Source organism: Mus musculus, chromosome 3 (assembly GCF_000001635.26).
Source record: "Mus musculus strain C57BL/6J chromosome 3, GRCm38.p6 C57BL/6J".
NCBI lineage: Eukaryota > Metazoa > Chordata > Mammalia > Rodentia > Muridae > Mus > Mus musculus.
Window position 1 is genome coordinate 106,146,543 of NC_000069.6, and position 21,256 is coordinate 106,167,798.

At 36.1% G+C, this 21,256-nt stretch overlaps 1 protein-coding gene across 1 annotated transcript; it reads right to left on the reverse strand.

Annotated features, from left to right (window-relative positions):
- Positions 1 to 1,011: 1,011 nt before the first annotated feature.
- On the reverse strand, positions 1,012 to 21,022 carry Chil3 (chitinase-like 3). Its single transcript, NM_009892.3, has 11 exons — positions 20,955 to 21,022; positions 18,261 to 18,290; positions 17,548 to 17,749; positions 14,632 to 14,688; positions 13,826 to 13,991; positions 9,126 to 9,250; positions 3,576 to 3,699; positions 3,170 to 3,355; positions 2,260 to 2,379; positions 2,037 to 2,178; positions 1,012 to 1,330 (listed from the first exon to the last, which is right to left on the reverse strand). The coding sequence occupies exons 1-11, from the start codon at positions 20,977 to 20,979 to the stop codon at positions 1,311 to 1,313; spliced, it is 1,197 nt and encodes a 398-aa protein (NP_034022.2). The 5' UTR covers positions 20,980 to 21,022; the 3' UTR covers positions 1,012 to 1,310.
- Positions 21,023 to 21,256: the final 234 nt, after the last annotated feature.

A 21,256-nucleotide genomic window follows, 5' to 3' on the forward strand; every position in this document is an offset into this window, starting at 1 on the left:
TAAAATTAACATTGAAGAGAAATTTGTAAATTTACCAGAGTGATAGATAGTCTAACCAAGAGATAAAGGAAGAAATAATTAGTATTATTTGGGGGATAAAAAGATTAGATAGAGTTAATTGCATGCAATTTACATTAAACTGAATATGCTGATGAATGATAAAATACCAAAGATCTGTAAAGACATTATTGTTAGGGCCAATACAAATTCTCAAGTTGATAAAATATGTATGTGCACACAAATATCAGGTTTGGAAAATAATCAAAGTCAGAATAAGAAAGAAGAATGAGTATGTCCATGACTGATATAAAAAAGTTTGAAATTGGCTGAGTTTTAGTGATATCTTGAGTCCTGTGATAAAAAATGTTGTAGGATTGTTTGGTGATACTGTTTGAATAACATTTTAATACAATAATGAATATGTCTGAGAGATATTAACTGCATCCAAAGAAGGTGAATATTGTAAAGTCTATATTCACTTCTTAAAGTATGCAAAAGGAGTTAAAATCATTTGATAGTGAATGCCAAGTAAACTAAACTAGAAAGAGGTTTGAACTTGTGACAAACAAATCTGATACCAAGGAATGTGTTGGTATGGGAGGACCCTATTTCAACTACAATACCCAGGCAGCAAATCATGAGGAATATTTAGAGGTCTTCAAGAGCTGCAAAATCAAGAAGGGCAAAAAACAACACTGTTTCTCAAGACATGTATAAAAATGTCTTGGAGTGCATAACTAGTTATGTCAAACATCACTGTGTGTATGCTGTAATCCTGAGACTACTGTAGCTACTTCTGGATTATAGACAAAGTACCATAAACCCATCCTCTTCATGTTGTCATTGCAGTCTGAACCAATAATTAAACAGTTCCATTTCAAAGTCTGAAGTGATACAGAAAATCCAGAGTAACTTGGTTTAATCACTACTTCCCATAGCCATTTTGTTACTATAAACCTACGAGCAGAAATGATTTCCTCAAAATTTCACATGAAGCACTGGAGATGCTGATGCTATGAATGTGGAATTTATTGTGAGAGCAAGAAACAAGCATGGTGGTTTTACAGGAAGCAAAAGATGTTCAGAGCTTAGCCAAAGCTGACAGATGAAGAGCATTTTTTGTTTCTTCCCAGCTGGTACAGCAGACAAGACATCCATCTTAGTACTACTCTGGGATTCAATTTAGGAAAGTTCATGACTTATTTCTATTATTCTCCATGGAAGCATGATGCAGAATGCACTGTGGAAAAACCGTTGAACTTGATCTTATTCTGAGAGTTTCAAGGACAAATCATTGTGTAAAGCTCCTCTCAATAAGGGCCCTTGCAACCTGAAACACAGAGAAAGACACAGCAATGACACTGGAGGCAAGTGGGGAAGAAATGTACAATCTAGGGGACATGAACTAGAGAAGCATTTGACTTCAGTGTCTTTCAGTTTCTATCAGACAATAAATGCAGACATAGTATTTAAGGAATTTGCAACATCATCCCAGTGTTTAACCTATTTCCAGGTCTCAAAAACCTACCTCAGAGCAGGCTGGACTAGCAATTAAAAATATTGTTTTTACCATCCATGTCATAAACAATACTTCCTTGATACCCATTGGGTAAATGAGTTTGTTAAAAATATCAGAATAAACTAGAAAATACAATCAATATGGACAGACACATTTATGTCAGTATTTTCAAAGTATTTCTGGTAAAAGTCCCCAAAGGGACAGATTTACACTGTGATGACATGGCTAAAAATCGAGAAAAATCTGATACTAGGGGGGAATATAGTTTCTGCAGACTCATAACCTGAATAGTTAATAGATCTGAAACAGCCTGCTTTACCCTCAAGGTATATGTGGTTCCTAATATGTTTGTAATATGAGTTAATGGAATTGAAGAGGGAGGAGTGTCTATTGCTTTTAGAAGAGCACATGAATGAATGGGAAAGGATGACTCTGGAGTTAGAATGGGGATGTTCAGACAGGGTTTGAGTGAATGCAGGGCATTATGCACTATGAGTATAACTGTAGAGTCTCATACTTGCACTGTGTATATTGAGATCTCCCTTTAAAGTAGATGTCAGAGGGAAATGTCTCTGGTGACAGAAAGAACCACTGAAGTCATCCATGTCCAGGGGCCAGACCACGGCACCTCCTAAATTGTTGTCCTTGAGCCACTGAGCCTGTTGAAACAGAGAGCATTTAGTCACTTATTTCCTGGGAATCAGGCTGCAATCTCAGCACATTCAGTGTTCTAAGCTTACCTTCAACTTGAAGCTCCTGACATTGTCATAACCAACCCACTCATTACCCTGATAGGCATAGGGTACTTCCTGGGGGGCATCCCAGACCTCAGTGGCTCCTTCATTCAGAAATGTACAAACCTTTAAACAAACAGATTCAGATATTTTAAATATTAATTCCAAGAAGGGAAAAACATTCAAAGTTTCCATTCTCTTGTGGAATTTTGTCTATTTTTCTAAAGAGCCTTTCTTGTCTTAGAGTAAACAGACATTTCCCTGAATTTCCTGGTTCTACAGGGCACAACTAGACATTTCCACAGACTAGGGATGTGATCGATCTAACTTGAGGTGCATCGCTAGTCCTCATTACAACATTTTTACTTTCTGAAATTTTGTCCTGATTAATAGCTACGATAGTAGTATTCAAACTGATGATTCTTATATCCCAGCCTCCTAAATGTTGATATTCTAAGTATTAATCATGAGGGTTCTCAGTAATCTTCTTAGCTTATACTGCCATACTGTGATTCCATCTATCTACACATACTTCTGTACATTGAACTTGAGGTCAAGCATATCAAACTAGGCAAGGACACAATGGAATACTAATGCTTGAATTATTTTTAAAATGATCACATGTTACCCTCATACTTGTACTGTACTTTTAGAATCCACTCTAGCAGTAAATAGATATCATATAGTCATACTTGTGAATAAGTTTGGTATGTTGTATCAAGTTGTATATTCTAAAGTACCTCTCATTATTAATGACATGAATGTATACTATAAAAATATGTAAGCACTTGTCATATTGTATGTGCTTAGGGAGAGTACATACTGGAAACAACAAACATACACTTCAGGTGATTCCAATTCTCAAACATAGAATGGGTCTGTAAATCACTGAGCACACTAAAACCAATATACTGACCTCATAGTAAGCCAGGAGTCCTGATTCATCTGTGTACTTTCCTGGTGGGCCAGTACTAATTGTAGGGGCACCAATTCCAGTCTTAGAAGGGTCACTCAGGATAAAGGTATGCCCATATGCTGGAAATCCCACAATGAGCTTCTCAGAAGCTGCTCCATGGTCCTTCCAGTAGGAAATGATTGAATCCTGTAGGGGGAGAAAGTAAAATTTTTGCTAGAGCATCTGGTAACCTGTGTTTATATAGGTTAGTTCTCCCCTCTTGTATCTCCAATTGTGTGAATTTATAGCTAAGAAATAAAATCTGTTTTCCAAAATGGATTACTTAGTTACAGTTTTTCAGATACAATAAATGGCATAGGCTCATGCATTAATCTCTCAATTCCATTTGAATCTGTTAATGTCTTACCACATTGAGATCAGCACTCTTTCCAATGTCATATGGAGATTTATAGAGGGGACTATTTTCTCCAGTGTAGCCATCCTTAGGATCATGGAGATCATATGTCATGACCTGAATATAGTCAAGAGACCTGGAGTAAAGGAAAGTTCTTAGAATCAGTGTTTCTGTTACATTTCTTCAAGTTCATCCTTGTATTCTTCTGTAATATACATCCTAATATATGAATCATTTTTCTCCCCATGGACTCCTGTCTAGTTCTCTGATTTCATTTTGTCTGCTGCTACGTGTGCTGAAAAATACGTATGTGTAACATTATCATCTGCCACTCCAAAGAACAAAAATAAATCAAATGTATAATAGAATATCAGTGAAATAAAACAGTTAGGAGTTAGATTGTTAATATACTTAAGTAAGCATGGGGCTTGGGGTGGCTAGGGAAAAGATCATGACTTGGAAAGAAATAAAGGATATAGAAAAGAGAATTAAGTTAATATACTTGCTTGAAATCTAAATAAAATATAATACTCATATCTGAATACATGTAATATGAATCCTTAATACTACTGCTGCAAACAGACATGGGCTATTAAACGAAAATATCAGTGTCAGGCATGTTATACTTCTAATACATTATTTTTGTACGGTCATCAGAGACACCTAAAACAATCCAGAATATTGTAAATGCTGTAGGACATTCACCATAACTTGATGCTAAAACTGTACTGATGAACAATGCACATTAGCTCTAGATATAGAGAAATCAATCTGAAACTTATGGTGCAAACTCTCTTCCTAAAGGAAGCCTACACCATGACCAATATATATGGTAGGCTTCTGAGGTAAAAAGACATTAATGGTCTTACTCACATCCTACAAGTTATACACTACAGGCATTATCATTATGGAGGTAATAACCTGCTTTGTGAATGTGTATGAAGCTCAACTTTCGGTGTGTTTTATACCTGTCACAGTAAATCTGCCTAAATATTCATGGTTTAAAAACTCACTGGCCCAACGTGGAACCAACATTTGTTGTTTTGCTAGACGGTCTTAGTATTAAACTATCATTCAAATATTCTAATGTTCCCATAGATATATGATGCTTTAGAGTTTTTTCCAGAATATCTGCTCTTTTTGAATAACAGTTCTTTTTTTTTTTTTTTTTTTGAGACAGGGTTTCTCTGTATAGTCCTGGCTGTCCTGCAACTCTCTTTGTAGACCAGGGTGGCCTCGAACTCAGAAATCCGCCTGTCTCTGCCTCCCATATGCTGGGAATAAAGGCATGTGCCACCAATGCCCAGCTTGAATAAAAGTTCTTAATTCATATACTCATTATTGTTAAAGTAGAGGATCTTAAGTAAGTCTGATTTCTCATCTATATACATGACATTTCTACTAACATCCCTCATAGTCAAGGTTCAAAGAATATGATACAAGAGGGTTTAAGGAAGAATTTATTGCTGCTAAAGTAAGTAAGGAAGATGGTGAAGTGCTGGTTTCTTCACCATATGTGGCTGATGGAAACATCTCCCTGATGACTAATGATGTTGACCAATTGTTTAGGTGCTTCTCAGCCATTTGATATTACGCAGTTGAGAATTCTTTGTTTAGTTTTATACCTCATTTTTAAAAAGGTTATTTGGTTCTCTGTATTCTAACTTCTTGAGTTTTTTGTATGTATTGGTTAGTAGCCAACAATCAGATGTAGGATTGGTAAAACTCTTTTCCCAATCTGTTGGGTGCCATTTTGTCCTACTGACAAATTCCTTTGCCTTACAGTATTTTTACAATTTTATGAGGTCCTATTTGTCAATTGCTGATCTTAGAGCATAAGCCGTCAGTGTTGTTTTCAGAAAAATTTCCCCTGTTCCCATTTGTTCAAGGCTCATCCCCTACTTTCTCTACTATTAGTTTCAGTGTACCTGGTTTTATTTGGACGCCCTTGATCCACTTGGACTTGAGCTTTGTACAATGATATAAAAATGAATTGATTTGCATACTTCTACATGCATACCACCAGTTGAACCAGAACCATTAGTTGAAAATGCTGTCTTTTTTCCCCCTGAATGGTTTTAAATACTTTGTAAAAGATCAAGTGACAATATGTGTGGGGATTTATTTCTGGGTCTTCAATACTGTTCCATTTATCTACTTGCCTGTCTCTGTAGCAATACCATGCAGTTTTTTTTTTTTTAAATCACTATTGGGCTTGAGGTCAGAGATAGTGATTTCCCCAGTTCTTTTATTGTTGATAATAGTTTTCTTTATCCAGGGTTTTTGGTTATTCCAAATAAATTTGCAATTTGCTTTTTCGAACTCTATGAACAATTGAGTGGGAATTTTGATGGGGATAACATTGAACCTGTTCATTGCTTTTGGCAAGATGGCCACTTTTACTATATTAATCCTCCCAATCTGTGAGATTGGGAGTTTTTTCTATCTTCTGAGATCGTCTTTGAATTCTTTCTTCAGGGATTTGATGTTCTTGTCATAAAGAACTTTCGAATGCTTAGTTAGTGTCACACCAAGGTATTTTAATATTATCTGTGACTATTGTAAAGGTCGTTGTTTCTCTAATTTCTTTATCAGACTGTTTATTCTTTGAGTAGTGGAAGACTACTGATTTGTTTGAATTAGTTTTCTATTCAGGCACATTGCTGAAGTTGTTTATATGCTGTAGCAGTTCTCTAGTTGAATTTTTGGGGCCACGTAATTATGCTATCATATCATCTGCATATAGTCATATTTTGATGTCTTCCTTTCCAATTTGTATCCCTTTGAACTGCTTTTGTTGTCAATTGCTCTCGCTAAGACTATACTATATTTAATATGTAGGTAGAGAGTGGGCAGCCTTTTCTAGTCCCTGATTTTAATGGTATTGTTTCAAGTTTAGCTCCTTTAAGTTTGTTGTCGGTTACTGGTTTGCTGTATATTTCTTTTACTATGTTTAGGTATGAGTCTTGAATTCTTGATGTTTCCAAGACTTTTCCCATGAAGGGGTGTTGGATTTTTTCAAATACTTTCTCCATATCTAATGAGATGATCTTTTGGGTTTTTTTTCTGAGTTCCTTTATATTGTGGATTTCAATGATGGATTTCTATATATTGAAGCATCCCTCCATCTCTGAGCTGATGGTCCACCACAAATAAGTTTGAATGACTAAGGTAAAAAACTCAGGTGACAGGAGATGCTGGTGAAGATGTGGAAAAATAAGAACACTCCTCCATTACAAGCTGGTACAACTGCTCTGAAAATCATTCTGGTGATTCCTCAGAATACTGGACATAGTACTACTTGAGGGCCAACCTATGCCACTTCTGGGAGTATACACAAAAGGTGCTCCAACATAAAAAAGAACCCATTTTTCATTATGTTTATAGCAGTCTTATTTATGATAATCAAAAGCTGGGAAGGGCCCAGATGTCCTTCAACAGAACAATGGATACAGAAAATGCCATACATCTACACAATGGTGTACTACTCAACTTCTAAAAACAATGACTTCATGAAATTCTTAGGCAAATAGATGAAACTAGAAAAATATCATCCCGAGTGAGGTAGCACAACCACAAAAGAACACACATGGTATGTACTCACTAATAAGTGGATATTAGCCCCAAAGCTTGGAATAACCAAGACCCCATTTCCAGACCATGTGAAGCTCAAGAAGAAGAAAGACCAAAGTGTGGATGCTTCAGTCCTTCTTAGAAAGGAGAATGAAATACTCATGGGAGGTAGAGGGTATGAGAGATTTGGGAAGAAGAGAGGAGGGGGAGGGGGAAAAGTTGGGCAGGATCAGTATGAGAGAAGATGGGGATGATATAGAGGTTTAGGAATTTGAATAGATGTGAGTAGTAGTGGGGGATGGGAAACTAGCAGTAGCCACCAGCAAGACCAGATGCCAATAAAGCAAAAGGCTTCCAGGATTTAACATGGATGAGATGGGATGAAATGCCCAAAAAAGGAGAGGAAGACCCATAGAGACCATATCAAAAAGTTAGGCATAGCCCTCTGTTAGAGGATGGGGCCACCAACTTAACTCCAAATTTCAACCCAGAATGGCTCTTGTTTAAAGATAATTTGACAACAAATTCAGACCAGAAACTGAAGGAAAGACCATACAGAGATTGCCCTACATAGGTATCTCTCCCATTTACAGACACCAAAAGCAGACACTATTGCAGATGCCAACAAGCGCTTGCTGACAGTAACCTGTTATAGCTATCTCTTGAGAGGCTCTGCCAGAGACTGACAAAAACAGAGGCAGATGCTCACAGCCAAGCATTGGACTGAGCACAGGGACCCCAATGAAGGAGCTAGAGAAAGGACTGAAGGAGCGGACAGGATTTGCAATTCCATAGAAAGAAGTATAGTATCAACCAACCAGACCTCCTGAGCTCACGAGGACTAAACCACCAACAAATGGTACACATAGAGAGACCTTTGGCTCTAGCCCCATATATAACAGAGGACAGCATTGTCTGGCATCATAGGAGTAGAGGTCCTTAGTTCCCCAGTATAGGGGAATGCCAAGGCAGTGAGGAGGGTATAGGTTGGTTTGAGGGGAAGCAGACTCATAGAAACAGGTGGGAAGAGGATATGATAGGGGGTTCTGGAGGGAAAACTGGGAAAGGGGATAACATTTGAAATATAAATACATATAATATCTAATAAAATAAGAAAACATTATCTCATAGCAGCTTGTGTTATAGGCACAATACTTGCAGGATGTCAAGTTTTACAAAATTACCACATTTTGCGCAGGAGTTCTAGACCCAAACGCAACATATTATAAAGAAGGTATTACTTAATGGCTGCAAAATGAATCAGTTTCAACCTTTCTTAGGAATGTGGCCATTGTTAAGTGCCTATATTCTCATGGATAATCTAAGAGCCACGTGTATATTGGCTTTAGAATTTGTGTAAGGCAATATTAACATCATTAAAAACTGAAAGTAGTAACCCCAGAGCTCCCTGTGACTAAACCACCAATCAAAGAAACCACATGGTTTGTCTCATGGCTCTAGCTGCATATGTAGCAGAGAATGGGCTAGTCAGTCATCAATGGGAGAAGAGGCCCTTGGTCCTTGAAGGGTCTATGCTCCAATATAGGGGAATTCCAGGGCCAGAAAGTGGGAGTGAGTGTGTTGGGAAGCAGGGGGAGGGGAGGGGATAGAGAATTTTGGAGGGAAAACTAGGAAATGGGACAAGATTTGAAATGTAAATAAAGAAAATATCTAATAAAAATAAATAGAAAAAAATCTGAAAGCAGAAAACCTATAATTCAGAGGAATATAATTACAGCTATTAGGATGATTTAGAGAGGAAGCTACTAGTGAATGTATATGATCAAAACACTATATTAATGTATGAAATGTTTCTATAGATAAACACATTATTTATAAGATCAATAAACAAAGTTAGAATTCTATCTTAGGGCCATTTTCCTTCCTATGTAGTCAAAGCATACCCATAACAGTGCCTTGAAGCAACCAATAAGTAAGTGACCTCTGCTTAAACCCACACAGAAGTCCTGAAGATGGATCCTCACTTACTGAGACAGTTCAGGGATCTTGTACCCAGACTTGATTACGTCAATGATTCCTGCTCCTGTGGAAGTGAGTAGCAGCCTTGGAATGTCTTTCTCCACAGATTCTTCCTCAAAAGCTTTACGCATTTCCTACAAAAAGTACAATGTACTTACATGTCATTTCAGATATTTTTATGATAACTATGAGTCCTATAAATTATTTCAATGGACATTTACAATTTTTTTTTTACTTTATTGTGTAAATACCTCAATAAATCATTGAAATTGATTATATTAATTTATGGCTACCTAATATGTATAGAAATTAAAAAATAATGTTTTAGGAACTCCAATGTCTGTTCAAAGATAATTCTCAATCCCACACTCTGGAAGTGACTCCAATCTGAGTCTGTTTCCTCTTGTAATGGTGCAGAGAGATGCTGGCATTGCTTTGTGGTAGACCTAGCTCATAGGACCTGTATCCTGCCTAATCAAATATTGAAATGAGAAGATGGTAAGACCTGAGTAAGAGGTCCAATTCAGTTCCTGTTTATAATCTACAGGATTCCATGTGTGTCTAATTGTATCTTCAAATTCAGGTTCCTCTCATAGCTGAATTATTTGGATGTGACAGACATTTTTTAAGAGAATATGTGTATTTCTTACATTCATTTTTCTTCTCATTTTTTCTTCTGACATGTTTTGTGGGTATTGCTCATTGCATTATTTCCTTTTTTAGAGAGGTGGGGAGAAGACATGAATTTGGTTGAGCGCAGAGATAGGAAAATAAGTTAAAATAAAATTTTATGAAATGAAGAAAGAAAGCAAAGCTACATGTGTTGCAGTGTGGCAAGTGGATTAAATGAGGAGAACATTTTATTTGTTAAAGTCATGAGAAAATGGGTGTTATAGATCACTTCAGATGTTAAGCCTATCAATTGTAGCATGTGTGCTTAAATTTTGTCTTGTTTAATGAAATCACTCATTGTAAAAGTCAATCAGAAGCATAATTTAGTTTACTTTTCAGATTCTATTTCTATCAAAATTATTTAAAAAACATCTTGTCAAGCTGGGCATGATGGAGCACACCTTTAATCCCAGCAGTTGTGAGGCTGAGGCAGGTGGATTTCCGAGTTCGAGGCCAGCCTGGTCTACACAGTGAGTTTGAGGACAGCCAGAGCTACACAGAGAAACCCTGTCTTGAAAAAACAAAAAAAAAAAAAACCTAAAAAACAAACAAACAAAAAAACATCTTGTCATTCACTAGTACTTAATATTGAAACTTTTTAAAGGTAGGGTAAAAATACATTGAGTGCATTAATATGAAAATAATTTGTTGCTATGTATCTAGAAGAACAGAATGAAAATTTTAATGCATAAACAAGGTTTTTAAAAAATTCTTTTAGGAGCAATTGAATGTATTTTTTTCAGAACTTCTTGGGGCATAAAGGCCTTGTACATACATATGAGCACCAGAGAAACCAGGAAAGTTTAACATATAGCTTCCCTCTACAAGAGATTAAGATGTATAGGTGTTCTTGGATTGCTAGCAATGATGCAGGTTTACAACCGGGCGATCCTTTGTTTGCTGATAAATCAGGCTCTTCCCATATGTGCGAGAATTTCCTTTTCTCAAACCCTTTCCCCGAAAAACATTGAGCATCACTTTTAGGCTATAAATCCCATCCTTATAAGTGATATAATTTGGGCTTTACAACAGCCTATGTGATTTGTATGCTATCTTATGTCATCTGGAAAATATGGACAGCCACACACTTTATGTTTACCTCAGTGGAGCTGCAGAGATACCCAAAGCATGGGAAGTTTCTCTCAGTCCACAGTTCCCATTCTTGTGAAAAATTTCAGATGTGTTTTGTATATAATATCAGGGTAAACATGTGTTAAACTCTTATAAACTTGGACTGAGTTAATTGTTATTTGAATATTTTTTTCAAAATTATTTTGTGCCTAAATATGACTAAAGAAAAATGGTCTGGGATCACCTTTAGAGTCCTGGTCTAGCACTCGTTACAATAAATGTGGGCTGAGCCAAGTTTCAGTTTTTTCTCAGTTTTTTGTTTTTTATTTCCCTATCTGATGAAAGGCATGCAAGGAATAATCACAAGAATTGCTTTATATTCTACTCATTTTTATTGGTGATCACCTACCCCTAAAGCTAACTCCAATACAGGGTATGAAATCAAATTTCATACCATGAAGCTTAAAACTTTACATAAATCAAATTCTTGATATAAAAAAGTTAGAGTCGAAAATAGAATGTGACTCCTCCTCATAGGATATTAAGTAAAGGCTGCATAATAAGGAATACAGTGAGATTTCATAAATTTTACCTAGATGAGAAATAGGTTTGCAAGAGATTTGTGATCAAGGAAAATATTTATTCTATATCATGTCCAAGGATGAGTCAAAGGTGTGAACACTGCAACATGGCCATATGAAACTGCTGCTTTGAATTTATAATGAGATTATAGAATGAAACAGTGCTTTGAACTTGCTATCTAAATCCTTCTGTTCCTCCCCCGTTGTGTAACATATTACCTATGAAGTAGTCTTTTTCTTACATAGGAACATTAGTCTAAACAGCTATGAAAATCTGGAAACAAAAATAAAAGTATTTGTAGTACCTTTGTGTTTCATCCAGTGTGCATGTGTCTATGTGTGCCTGACATTGTTTTTTTCTTTTCCTTTCTCTCTGGCTCAGGAAGAGATAAAGAACTCCAAGCCAAAGAACATAGGAAGGGAAAGAAAATTGAAAAAAATCAAAAGACAAAAAAGAACTGAGGGCAATCACTATCCCTGACCTCAAGCTGTAATACATAGCAATAGTCATAAAAACTGTATAATATTGTTAAAGTAACAGGTTGATAGATCAATGGAATAGAATTGAAGACCCAAAAATGAATCCAGACAACAATGGTCACTTGATTTTGACAAAGGTGCTAAAACCATCCAGTGGAAAAAAGCCAGCATTTTCAACAAATGGTGCTCATTCAACTGGCAGCCAACAAATAGATGAATACAAATTGTTCCATTCTGATCTCCCTATACAAAGCTCAAGTCCAAGTGGATCAAGGATCTCCACATAAAATCAGATACACTGAATCTAATAGAAGAAAAGGTGGGGAAAAGCCTCGAAAACATGGGCACAGGGGAAAAGTTCCTGAACAGGACACAAATGGCTTATGCTCTAAGATCAGGGAAAACTCTTAAAGCCATTGCTGCTCTGTAAGCCTTCACCAGAATAGCTTTAGGATTAGGACTGCATGTTGTGATTATGATGTTTACTGAAAGGGCCTGGGGAGCTTCAATTTGTACTCTCCTGATTTTACCAGCCCCTGTCAGCCTCAGTATACAGCAGCCCAGTAAATATAAACTGGAGGTTCACATATGAAACACTACCTTTTACTCAGTTGACATAATAAAAGATTAGGATTAATAATTAAAAAAAAGAACTTCAAGCATCTATCCTGGACAGAAAGGGCCCCCTGATTCAGAAATTAAGTGCTCAAGTAATTAAGTTTCTTTCATTAAGCTACTGGTGCTTTCAGCAGCAGTTTTTTTTTTTTTGCCAGAAGGCATCATCTTTTGGGCTCAGAAAAACAAATAGAATTAATTTCCAGGAGCCATCAGTTACTTGCCCTGAGAACACAGCATGTTAAAATTGCACAAAACATCACCCTTTGGCCCTAGAATAGCAAGAGAGTTAAACTGTCAGAGTCACCAGCTCTTTGCCCCCAGAATAGAAAGAGAGAATAGTTAAATTGCTGGAAGCCATTAGCTTCTGGTCCCCAGTTCAGTAAGTGAGAGTTAAAGAGAAAGGTCATCAGCCGTTGGCTTTCATCTGACTATGTCCCACATCAGCACCTGTCAGGTCAGTACATTGCCAATACATTGTTTATTAGTGTCACAAAAGTCCAAGTTTTGTCATATGTCTTGACTATTATGCACAGTTCTTTAAAGTAAATCAAGGTATTGCATGAGAATTACAAATCTTTAAATAAATATAAAACTCCCATATGATCAGAACTTGATGCTGTTTTGAACTCACATGTCTTTCCAAATCACTTTATCACAGTTCTCTATTTATTGGGAGAGATGCCTCCTTATCTAATTTAATGACAGCAAAGTCCTTCTCAGACCTAGAGAAAGTTTCACTTACTCAGAAGTGCTTCCTAAACCTTCTTCAAGCCCAGTCAGGTACTCACAAGGTTGAGTTTCTTTTGCACTCTGGTGTTTCATGCCAGTTATCAAGATGTTTCCTTTGTTGCCCCAGATTACCTCATATGTGTGGCTTAGAAAGCTAAACCTTCTGTCTTGCTCCTTGCTTAAAATGGTACCCTCTAACTTCTGGCTTATAAGGATTGAACTCTGCATGCAAACAAAACAAGTCGTTGTGAAACTTACTAGCTGTGTGATCCTGGAAAGTTACTCAAAAACTCTCTGTACATTAATGGTTTTGTCTGTAACATGAAGATCCTGACACTGGACTCACTCCCTAGAAGGCATATGATGATGCACTGTGGTTCTAACACAGCATAGAAAGTAATGTCTCACATGTTTGTTGAACAAAGGAATCATAAGTTAGGACATGTACAGTGCTAAGATTCTACAATTCTGTATTTGTTTGGTTTGTTAAAATTCATAGTTCTTGAAATGGAGAGATTTAAACCTTTTAGCACCAAAGAATTTTTCCAATTGACTGACCTTCACCAGAACACTGAAGAGATGTTTGTCCTTAGGAGGGCTTCCTCGAGACCCAGGGTACTGCCAGTCCAGGTTGAGGCCATCAAAGTTATATTGACGAAGGAATCTGATAACTGACTGAATGAATATCTGACGGTTCTGAGGAGTAGAGACCATGGCACTGAACCTTATGCATATTGAAAGAAGTTAGTGTTAGACTTCTATGACATGGACACCTTGGGCACAAAACAGTTCAGAGTTGATTTTTGACTCCTTGTCCTTCACCAAGGTACCCTGTTTATCTCTTATCCTCCCTTTATACTCACATCACCTACCTCATAATACCCTTTATTTTCCCACATCATATTAACTACTAACAACTTTCCATGGCATTTGAAATTTATGTTCATCTTAACTCATATTTATCTTCAAACCTTCCAAGTTCATATCTAATACATGAAAATTTCTTCCTAATTAGGGGCCATAGTTTTATTTCTTGAACAGTTAGTCTAAAGCAAAATATCACCACCCTCTGGTCTGGAGAACATGAAATACTTTAAGAGAACCCTTTTTTTTTAGTAGTTAAAAATCTCTCAGAGGATGCATCCCAAAATAGTAGGACAAACATTAGGACAACCTGTGAATGACTTACATGTACCTGGAAAGAATGTTTACTGTTTATTTGAGGCTCAATTGCAATTATTTCCATGTTAACCTACATACTCAATAGATTTGCTTTAATTTCCTTTCCAAAATGTGAAGTAATCCACATGTGATTTTACATCTCTAGCCTGCCTACCTTTGTATCCCATGTTTACAGAACTTACGGGGCAGGTCCAAACTTCCATCCTCCAATGGCCAGGAGAGTTTTTAGCTCAGTGTTCCTCAAAAAGGACAGAAAAAGCAAAATATCAAAATGCTTGGCCTCTATTATATAAAAATCTGTGCTTTTTATAAATATTTCTCATACTATTCATTTTTTTCCGACATTACATCACATTACAGAAGGTTTATTCAACATTGAGTAATTCTTAAGGTTCTTCATTATCATATTTTTAGGGCAGGCTACTTCAATAATAGTAAATTTGAGAAGTGTTTACCAAGTAGTGTAGTGACTACATGTCAGTGCAAGTAACTTAGAACCATAATTAGCTCACATTCTCCATAGTAACAAAAGTGCCAAGTATATGGATCTTTATTATTTTCTCAATCCTCATCAGTAAATACAAATCATTCCTTTTGGAAGTATACATCTTCACTTAAATACTTTTTTGACACATCAGAATCATTAACAATTGATTAGCCATTTTGAGAAGACATTAAAGTTCTAGGTTCCTTGCCTTTCCTCAGAGATTCAATTTCTGTGATCTGTGGTAGGAATAGTAATGGCCTTCAGTAATCCATTTACTTTTGATGAAAGGCATGCCAGGGACACTATTAGACACAAGATATAAGACTTTTTTTTTCTTTTTTTGGTTTTTCGAGCAAAGGTTTCTCTGTATAGTCCTGGCTGTCCTGGAACTCACTCTGTAGACCAGGCTGGCCTTGAACTCAAAAATCTGCCTGCCTCTGCCTCCCAAGTGCTGGGATTAAAGGTGTGCACCACCATGCCCGGCTATGACCTTTTATTGAATTTATTTGCAGTTGGAAATTATCACTTAGATTTTTTCTAGAGATAATGTTACTACCTAAAGAAGATGTCACCTGAGTCTTCTAGACCATTTGTATGACTAAACTGCCTAACCTGTCAATTGATGGAAATAAGTGTTCAGTTTATTGTTAACTATAACAAAACTTGTATAGAATTTAAACATTTATGATTCTTGGGAGCAGGGATATTTACCTCCTAATTGCCCACACTTCTAGCTTCTTGAAGTAATTAGTAAAGATTTCAGATTTTATTGCTTCCTAAAACCAACCAACCAACCAAACAAACAAAAAAACAAAAAAGATGAACCACAACACTGGTGATTCCAAAATTATGATATATTTTACATAGCCAGATCAGGCTAAAGAAAAACAATTATGTACTTCTTTGCTATTTAACATGTGGCTTTCTACTTTTAAGTGATAAAATTCCCACAGCAGAAGGTTCCTAGGAAAATAGTGTTCACACAAGGAATTCTAACAAGAAATTGTGACCCAGGCTCACACCACAGAAAAATACAACCTGAACGTGAATTGGGATGTAAACATAAGATATGAAGCTTCTAAATTATTGGACGAACATGGAGAAACCTCCATGTGGTTGATTTGGACCTTGAATATTTTTATTATGTATCAAAAATTTACCAGCTACTATTGAAAGATGAAATTAGTTTTGTTGTTTTTCTTTCTCACAAATAAAAATAGGGAAAGAAATAAAGTGAATAGAGATAGGAGGTTTAGACTGGTGAGAGTTGCAAAATGTAATATGACCATGAATTAATATAAAATGCATAAATCAGTAATTGAGTATTGAGAATAAAAACCATTTTGAAAAAAAAGGAAAATCCTTGGGACACTGTTCTCAAAAAAGACACCTGTTTAACAGTTGAATTTAGCAAACCTAACACAATGATTAAAAGATAAATTTAAATTTCATCTGCATTGGCCTATCTTTTCATGTCTCTTAAGGTAGCTATAATAATAGAAGATAAAACCTAATCAATATCATCAAGCATATGAACGAAGTAAAAAATTGTACAGTCCTGGTGTAAATATAACTATGTACAGTTATACAGAAAAGCATTATGAAGATCTTTTAAAATGGTAGATCTGCCACATGATTAAAAAAAAAACTCTTTTCAGTTTATGTCCAAAGTGCACATACCCAGGGTTTTAAAGAGGAGGCGGTGTGTCAAGACTAACTGTAGCTTGATTCACAAATCCAAATTAAGTCAGAGTAATCATCAAGAATTAGGTGAAAGGACAGTGTGCTGTGTTCCTCATATATCCAGAAGTACTACTCAAACAAAAAAATTAAATTGGGGCTGTTAAGACAGGCAGTGTTGGCAAAAACCTTTAATTCCAGCACTCGGGAGGCAGAGACAGGCAGATTTCTGAGTTCAAGGCCAGCCTGGTCTACAGAGTGAGTTCCAGGACATCCAGGACTACACAAAGAAACCCTGTCTTAAAAAAACAAACAAACAAAATCCCAAAAAACAAAAACAAAATAAAAAAAAACCCAAACCCAAACCAAACCAAACCAAACCAAACCAAACCAAACCAAACCAAACCAAACCGAACCAAATAAACAAAAAAGAACAACAACAACAAAAAACCCAAACAAACAAACAAAAAATTGGTTTTTTTTGCTTGTAGTCAAGGTATTAAAATAAATAGGTGGGAGACAGGCAAATAGAATATGGTCTGAATTACAAATGATATCTATAATATTTGAACATATACAATGTTAAAATATAATGATCTCTTCCTAACTGAGAGATAGGAACATAGTCTTGGTCAAACCACAGAATGAACCTGAAAGAATATTTAAGAACTATGTATAGGAAGAACCCTCCATACAAAATATGGGGTCGTATAACATGTGGTTATGAGACATACAGAGATATATGCAGAATCAAGGACATGATTGATAAAATAAATAAAAAGATGAAGATATAGCCTGTCTCAATTTAAAACTGAAGAATACATTGATGGAATCATCATGAAAATTTGAGAATTCTTACATACACTTTAGGAAGCAATGAGATATAGCAACTATTGGAACATTAATAACAATCAGATATCTCTGTCCTTACTTGTCTTTCAGACCATTCAATGCTTCATAGTCACGCAAGTCTTGCTCATGTGTGTAAGTGATCTCATTATTCTGCATTCCAGCAAAGGCATAGATCAGGTGAGTACACAGGCAGGGGTCAATATTACCAGGTTTGAAACTCCCTTCTATTGGCCTGTCCTTAGCCCAACTGGTATAGTAGCACATCAGCTGGTAGGAAGATCCTGTGGAAAGTTATCAGAGGAATAGTGTCATGATGTAGATGCTTTAACCTTGGCTAACAGTTTTGCCTTTATTATCTTATTTGTTGTGTATCAGATATACATTATTCAGGAAGAAATGAATGCTGTAAATATTTGTGCAAAGGAGTACAACTTACTAACCATCCAATGACTCGGTTGCATACAAGTGTAACAAATTCATAGTCAAACTCAGATTAATTTTTGTGCCTCATGAAAAAAAACAAACACAGAGAAAAGTACAATATCTGTAAAACCCAAAAGTTGTCAATTTCAAAACTCTCAACTCATTTCATTAGTAAGGACAGTAGAGAAACTGATATTCTTATTCTACCCAGGACACAAATCTTCTACATTTCCTCCAACCAGTTCCTCTATTGATATTTGAGTCTATATATCAAATAAAAAGTAATTATGATTAGCAGAAAAATCACATTAAAAAGCATGAATCAGGGTTAAAGATTTGTGTTGAAGAAAGGTTTGATCAAAAACTCACCCAGCTGTACGTTCAGAAGAATTGCCAGACCTAGAAAGAGAGAAAGAGAGGGAGAACACATTTCTTTCCCTGGATCAATTGGTATAACAATAACAATTGGCAAAGCATAAAATTTGTAATCCTTGTAGATCATCTTACTATGTGTATATCATTACATCTTACAAGAGAATTGAATTTGGCAAAAAAATTAAGTCTACAAGAACTACAAGGATTTCTGATTGAAATTATTCACAACTGCACCTGCTTAATGTTCATACATTCATGAATCTTAGTTCCAAGAGCTGTAATGAATCAAGCCTTCCCCAGCTGATGCAACATCTAAAGCACATAACTGAGTATCTCCAGGAACCTTTTGGATGTTTGAAAGCATTGAACACCTGCAGTTGCCAGAGAAAACATAATGACTGACTCCAGTTATCAGTTTGGACTATCAGTGGGCAGCTTAGGATGGAAATCATTTCTGTTGATAGCCTTTTTGTTTTCGTGTGTGTGTGTGTGTGTGTGTGTGTGTGTGTGTGTGTGTGTGTGTGTTTTGAATCATGGTGTCTCATTAGTTACCCAAATCTGGTTTTCTATTGGAAAAACTTCTGATTATGCCTTTTAAGTGACGAGTTTTAGGTTTGAATCATCATCATGAATAAAAGTGCCTCTTATCTTATTCTTTTGCACATTGAGAATCAAGTCATTTGAATAACTTTCTGAAACTGTACAACATTTAAGTGGAATTACCAGAGAACATTACCTATATTTTCTGTATGGTATTGACATGGGATTATACACTATTCTAAGGTGGTAAAAATTTGTATTCTTCATGGTACATGTGCATCTTAGCATATAGAGAAAGTATCTTGTTTCTGAATAGATGTGGTTCCTTTTGATAATAAATTTGATGACCTATAACTTAGGTAAAAAAGAGGAGGTGGGGACAATGAGATACGTACATGCTATCTGCACACAGGTAACTAGAAATGTGGCAGGATGTAGGTTAGAATAAACGTTATCTTTTATGTTATATCTAATAAGACAAGATCCAAGCTTTCTGAACAAGAAATTTATAAAGACATTTGGAGTCTGACTCTTATTTCTGTTAGCATGGAACTGGCAGGGTGAACCAGTACAAAACTTTTACAGAACTAGTGTTCATGTAAATCTTGAAATTTTTACCTGTTTAATAATTTTGCAAGATCAATGTATGTATACGTTCTAGGACAAGAAATATTTTACGGTTTGATTACCATTTATAAGACTACACTAAATCTAGGAGGTATTTTGGGAAGAATGATTTACTCGAAAGTTACAACAACAAATTGTAAAATCATTTATTATGTGCTGGGTTGGCATAAGAATTTCATGTCATTCTGTTAGTAACATATCTATTATTCTGATGAAGTCAATACCTAGTAAAATACCACAGAGATGAGCTATGGCCTTTTTTGACTTATCGTTCTAGACTATTGATCATTGAATATGGAATCTTGGGAAAAAATCCTACTGTGCCATCCTACTGACTATTGATCATTACATCCCCTATAAACTTTACAGGTATATGAGGTATGGACCTTGAAGACATAATGCCAGTCAAACTCCTCCACAGTGATCAGTAAAATCTGGCAATGTCCTCATGTTCCACCTTCTGTGTCCTAATTGTTATAAAATTTGAAATCTGTTACTTCTGCATGTGATACAGAATGAGATTATTCAAAAGTTCCTCTAATTAGTGAGCATACATATAGTAACCCCAGTCTCCAGAGTAGTAATGAGCCAAGCCTTGCTCAAGTCAAGACAACATCTAAAATACACCATTCAATATCTTTTGAATTTGGCCATTGTTTACATCAATCTGTCAAGAAACAGTGCCACACAAATAGAATGTTTGGTCTGAGATGCCATTTTTGCAACAAAGTAACAGTTTAGTTTTGAAGAGGTTTTCTCTTTGTGTTGATTTGCTTTGTAAATCAGGTCATCTTATCACTATGCGTGGCTGGATTTCTATTGGAGAGTGTTCTGACTGTGTCTCTTCAGTGCAAAGATTTTGGATTTGAATCTGTATGTAAGTAGAGCACCTCTACTGGAAGTCTTTTGAACATTCATTGTCAGTCTTCATTTGAATGAATTTATGAAACTGAAAAATTGTATAGGGCACAGGTTTGAAGCAACTCATAAGCTTTGAAATACTTGGTTTAAAACACCTCAGTCTAGCTCTATGAATAACTTAATGCTTCTTCATGTGTCATTTTAGGTAATCAATGGAAAGTGACAATGAAGGATAAATGTAAAGTAATTCTGAAAGGAGAATGACAAATAAACCTGGGATAGCTCTCTCTCAGATTCTAATTCTGCCTGTCTCTGAAAAAGTTGTTCTAGAACAGTAACACTGAAATAAACACAATAGGAAATTCAGGCAGGTGGCACAGCAAGGAGAGCAGGGTAAGGAATGAGTAGGAAAGGAAGAGCAAAACAAGCCTTGAATGAAGGTGAGCCATTCCTGTTATGGCTGTGGTACCACTGAAAGCAGAAGAGTTCTCTCAGCTCATGAACTTATGAGAGCTAGGGAAGCACTGAAAAAGGAAAGAGAATTAGAAATTACAAAGAATAGAAAAGCATAGAGATGTAGTGTACAAATTGCTTCCTTGTTAGATCCTGTGAGGGAAAAACCATGCAAGACTGAAGTTCTGCATCAGATTATCAACTCACCTGTGACAAGAATGAGCTTGGCCATGGTGTCTTCAGGATTGCTTCTGGAGAGCTTCTGCTGGCTTTTTATATACTCCGAGACCATGATTTTGTAATGTTTTGAAAATGGGAAGTTTGGAAAAGGAAGTGTTTGCGAATAATCTTTTAATTAATAGCTTCATACTGCTGAATAAGCCCCCTTAATAGATAACCCGGCACCTTTTATCACCAGTTCAGTCAAGATAGCTATGTTTCTAAGAAGTGGGTATTTCTTTACATTATGTATCAATCATCCAGCTAAGACCATATTGGCAGTTCCCAGG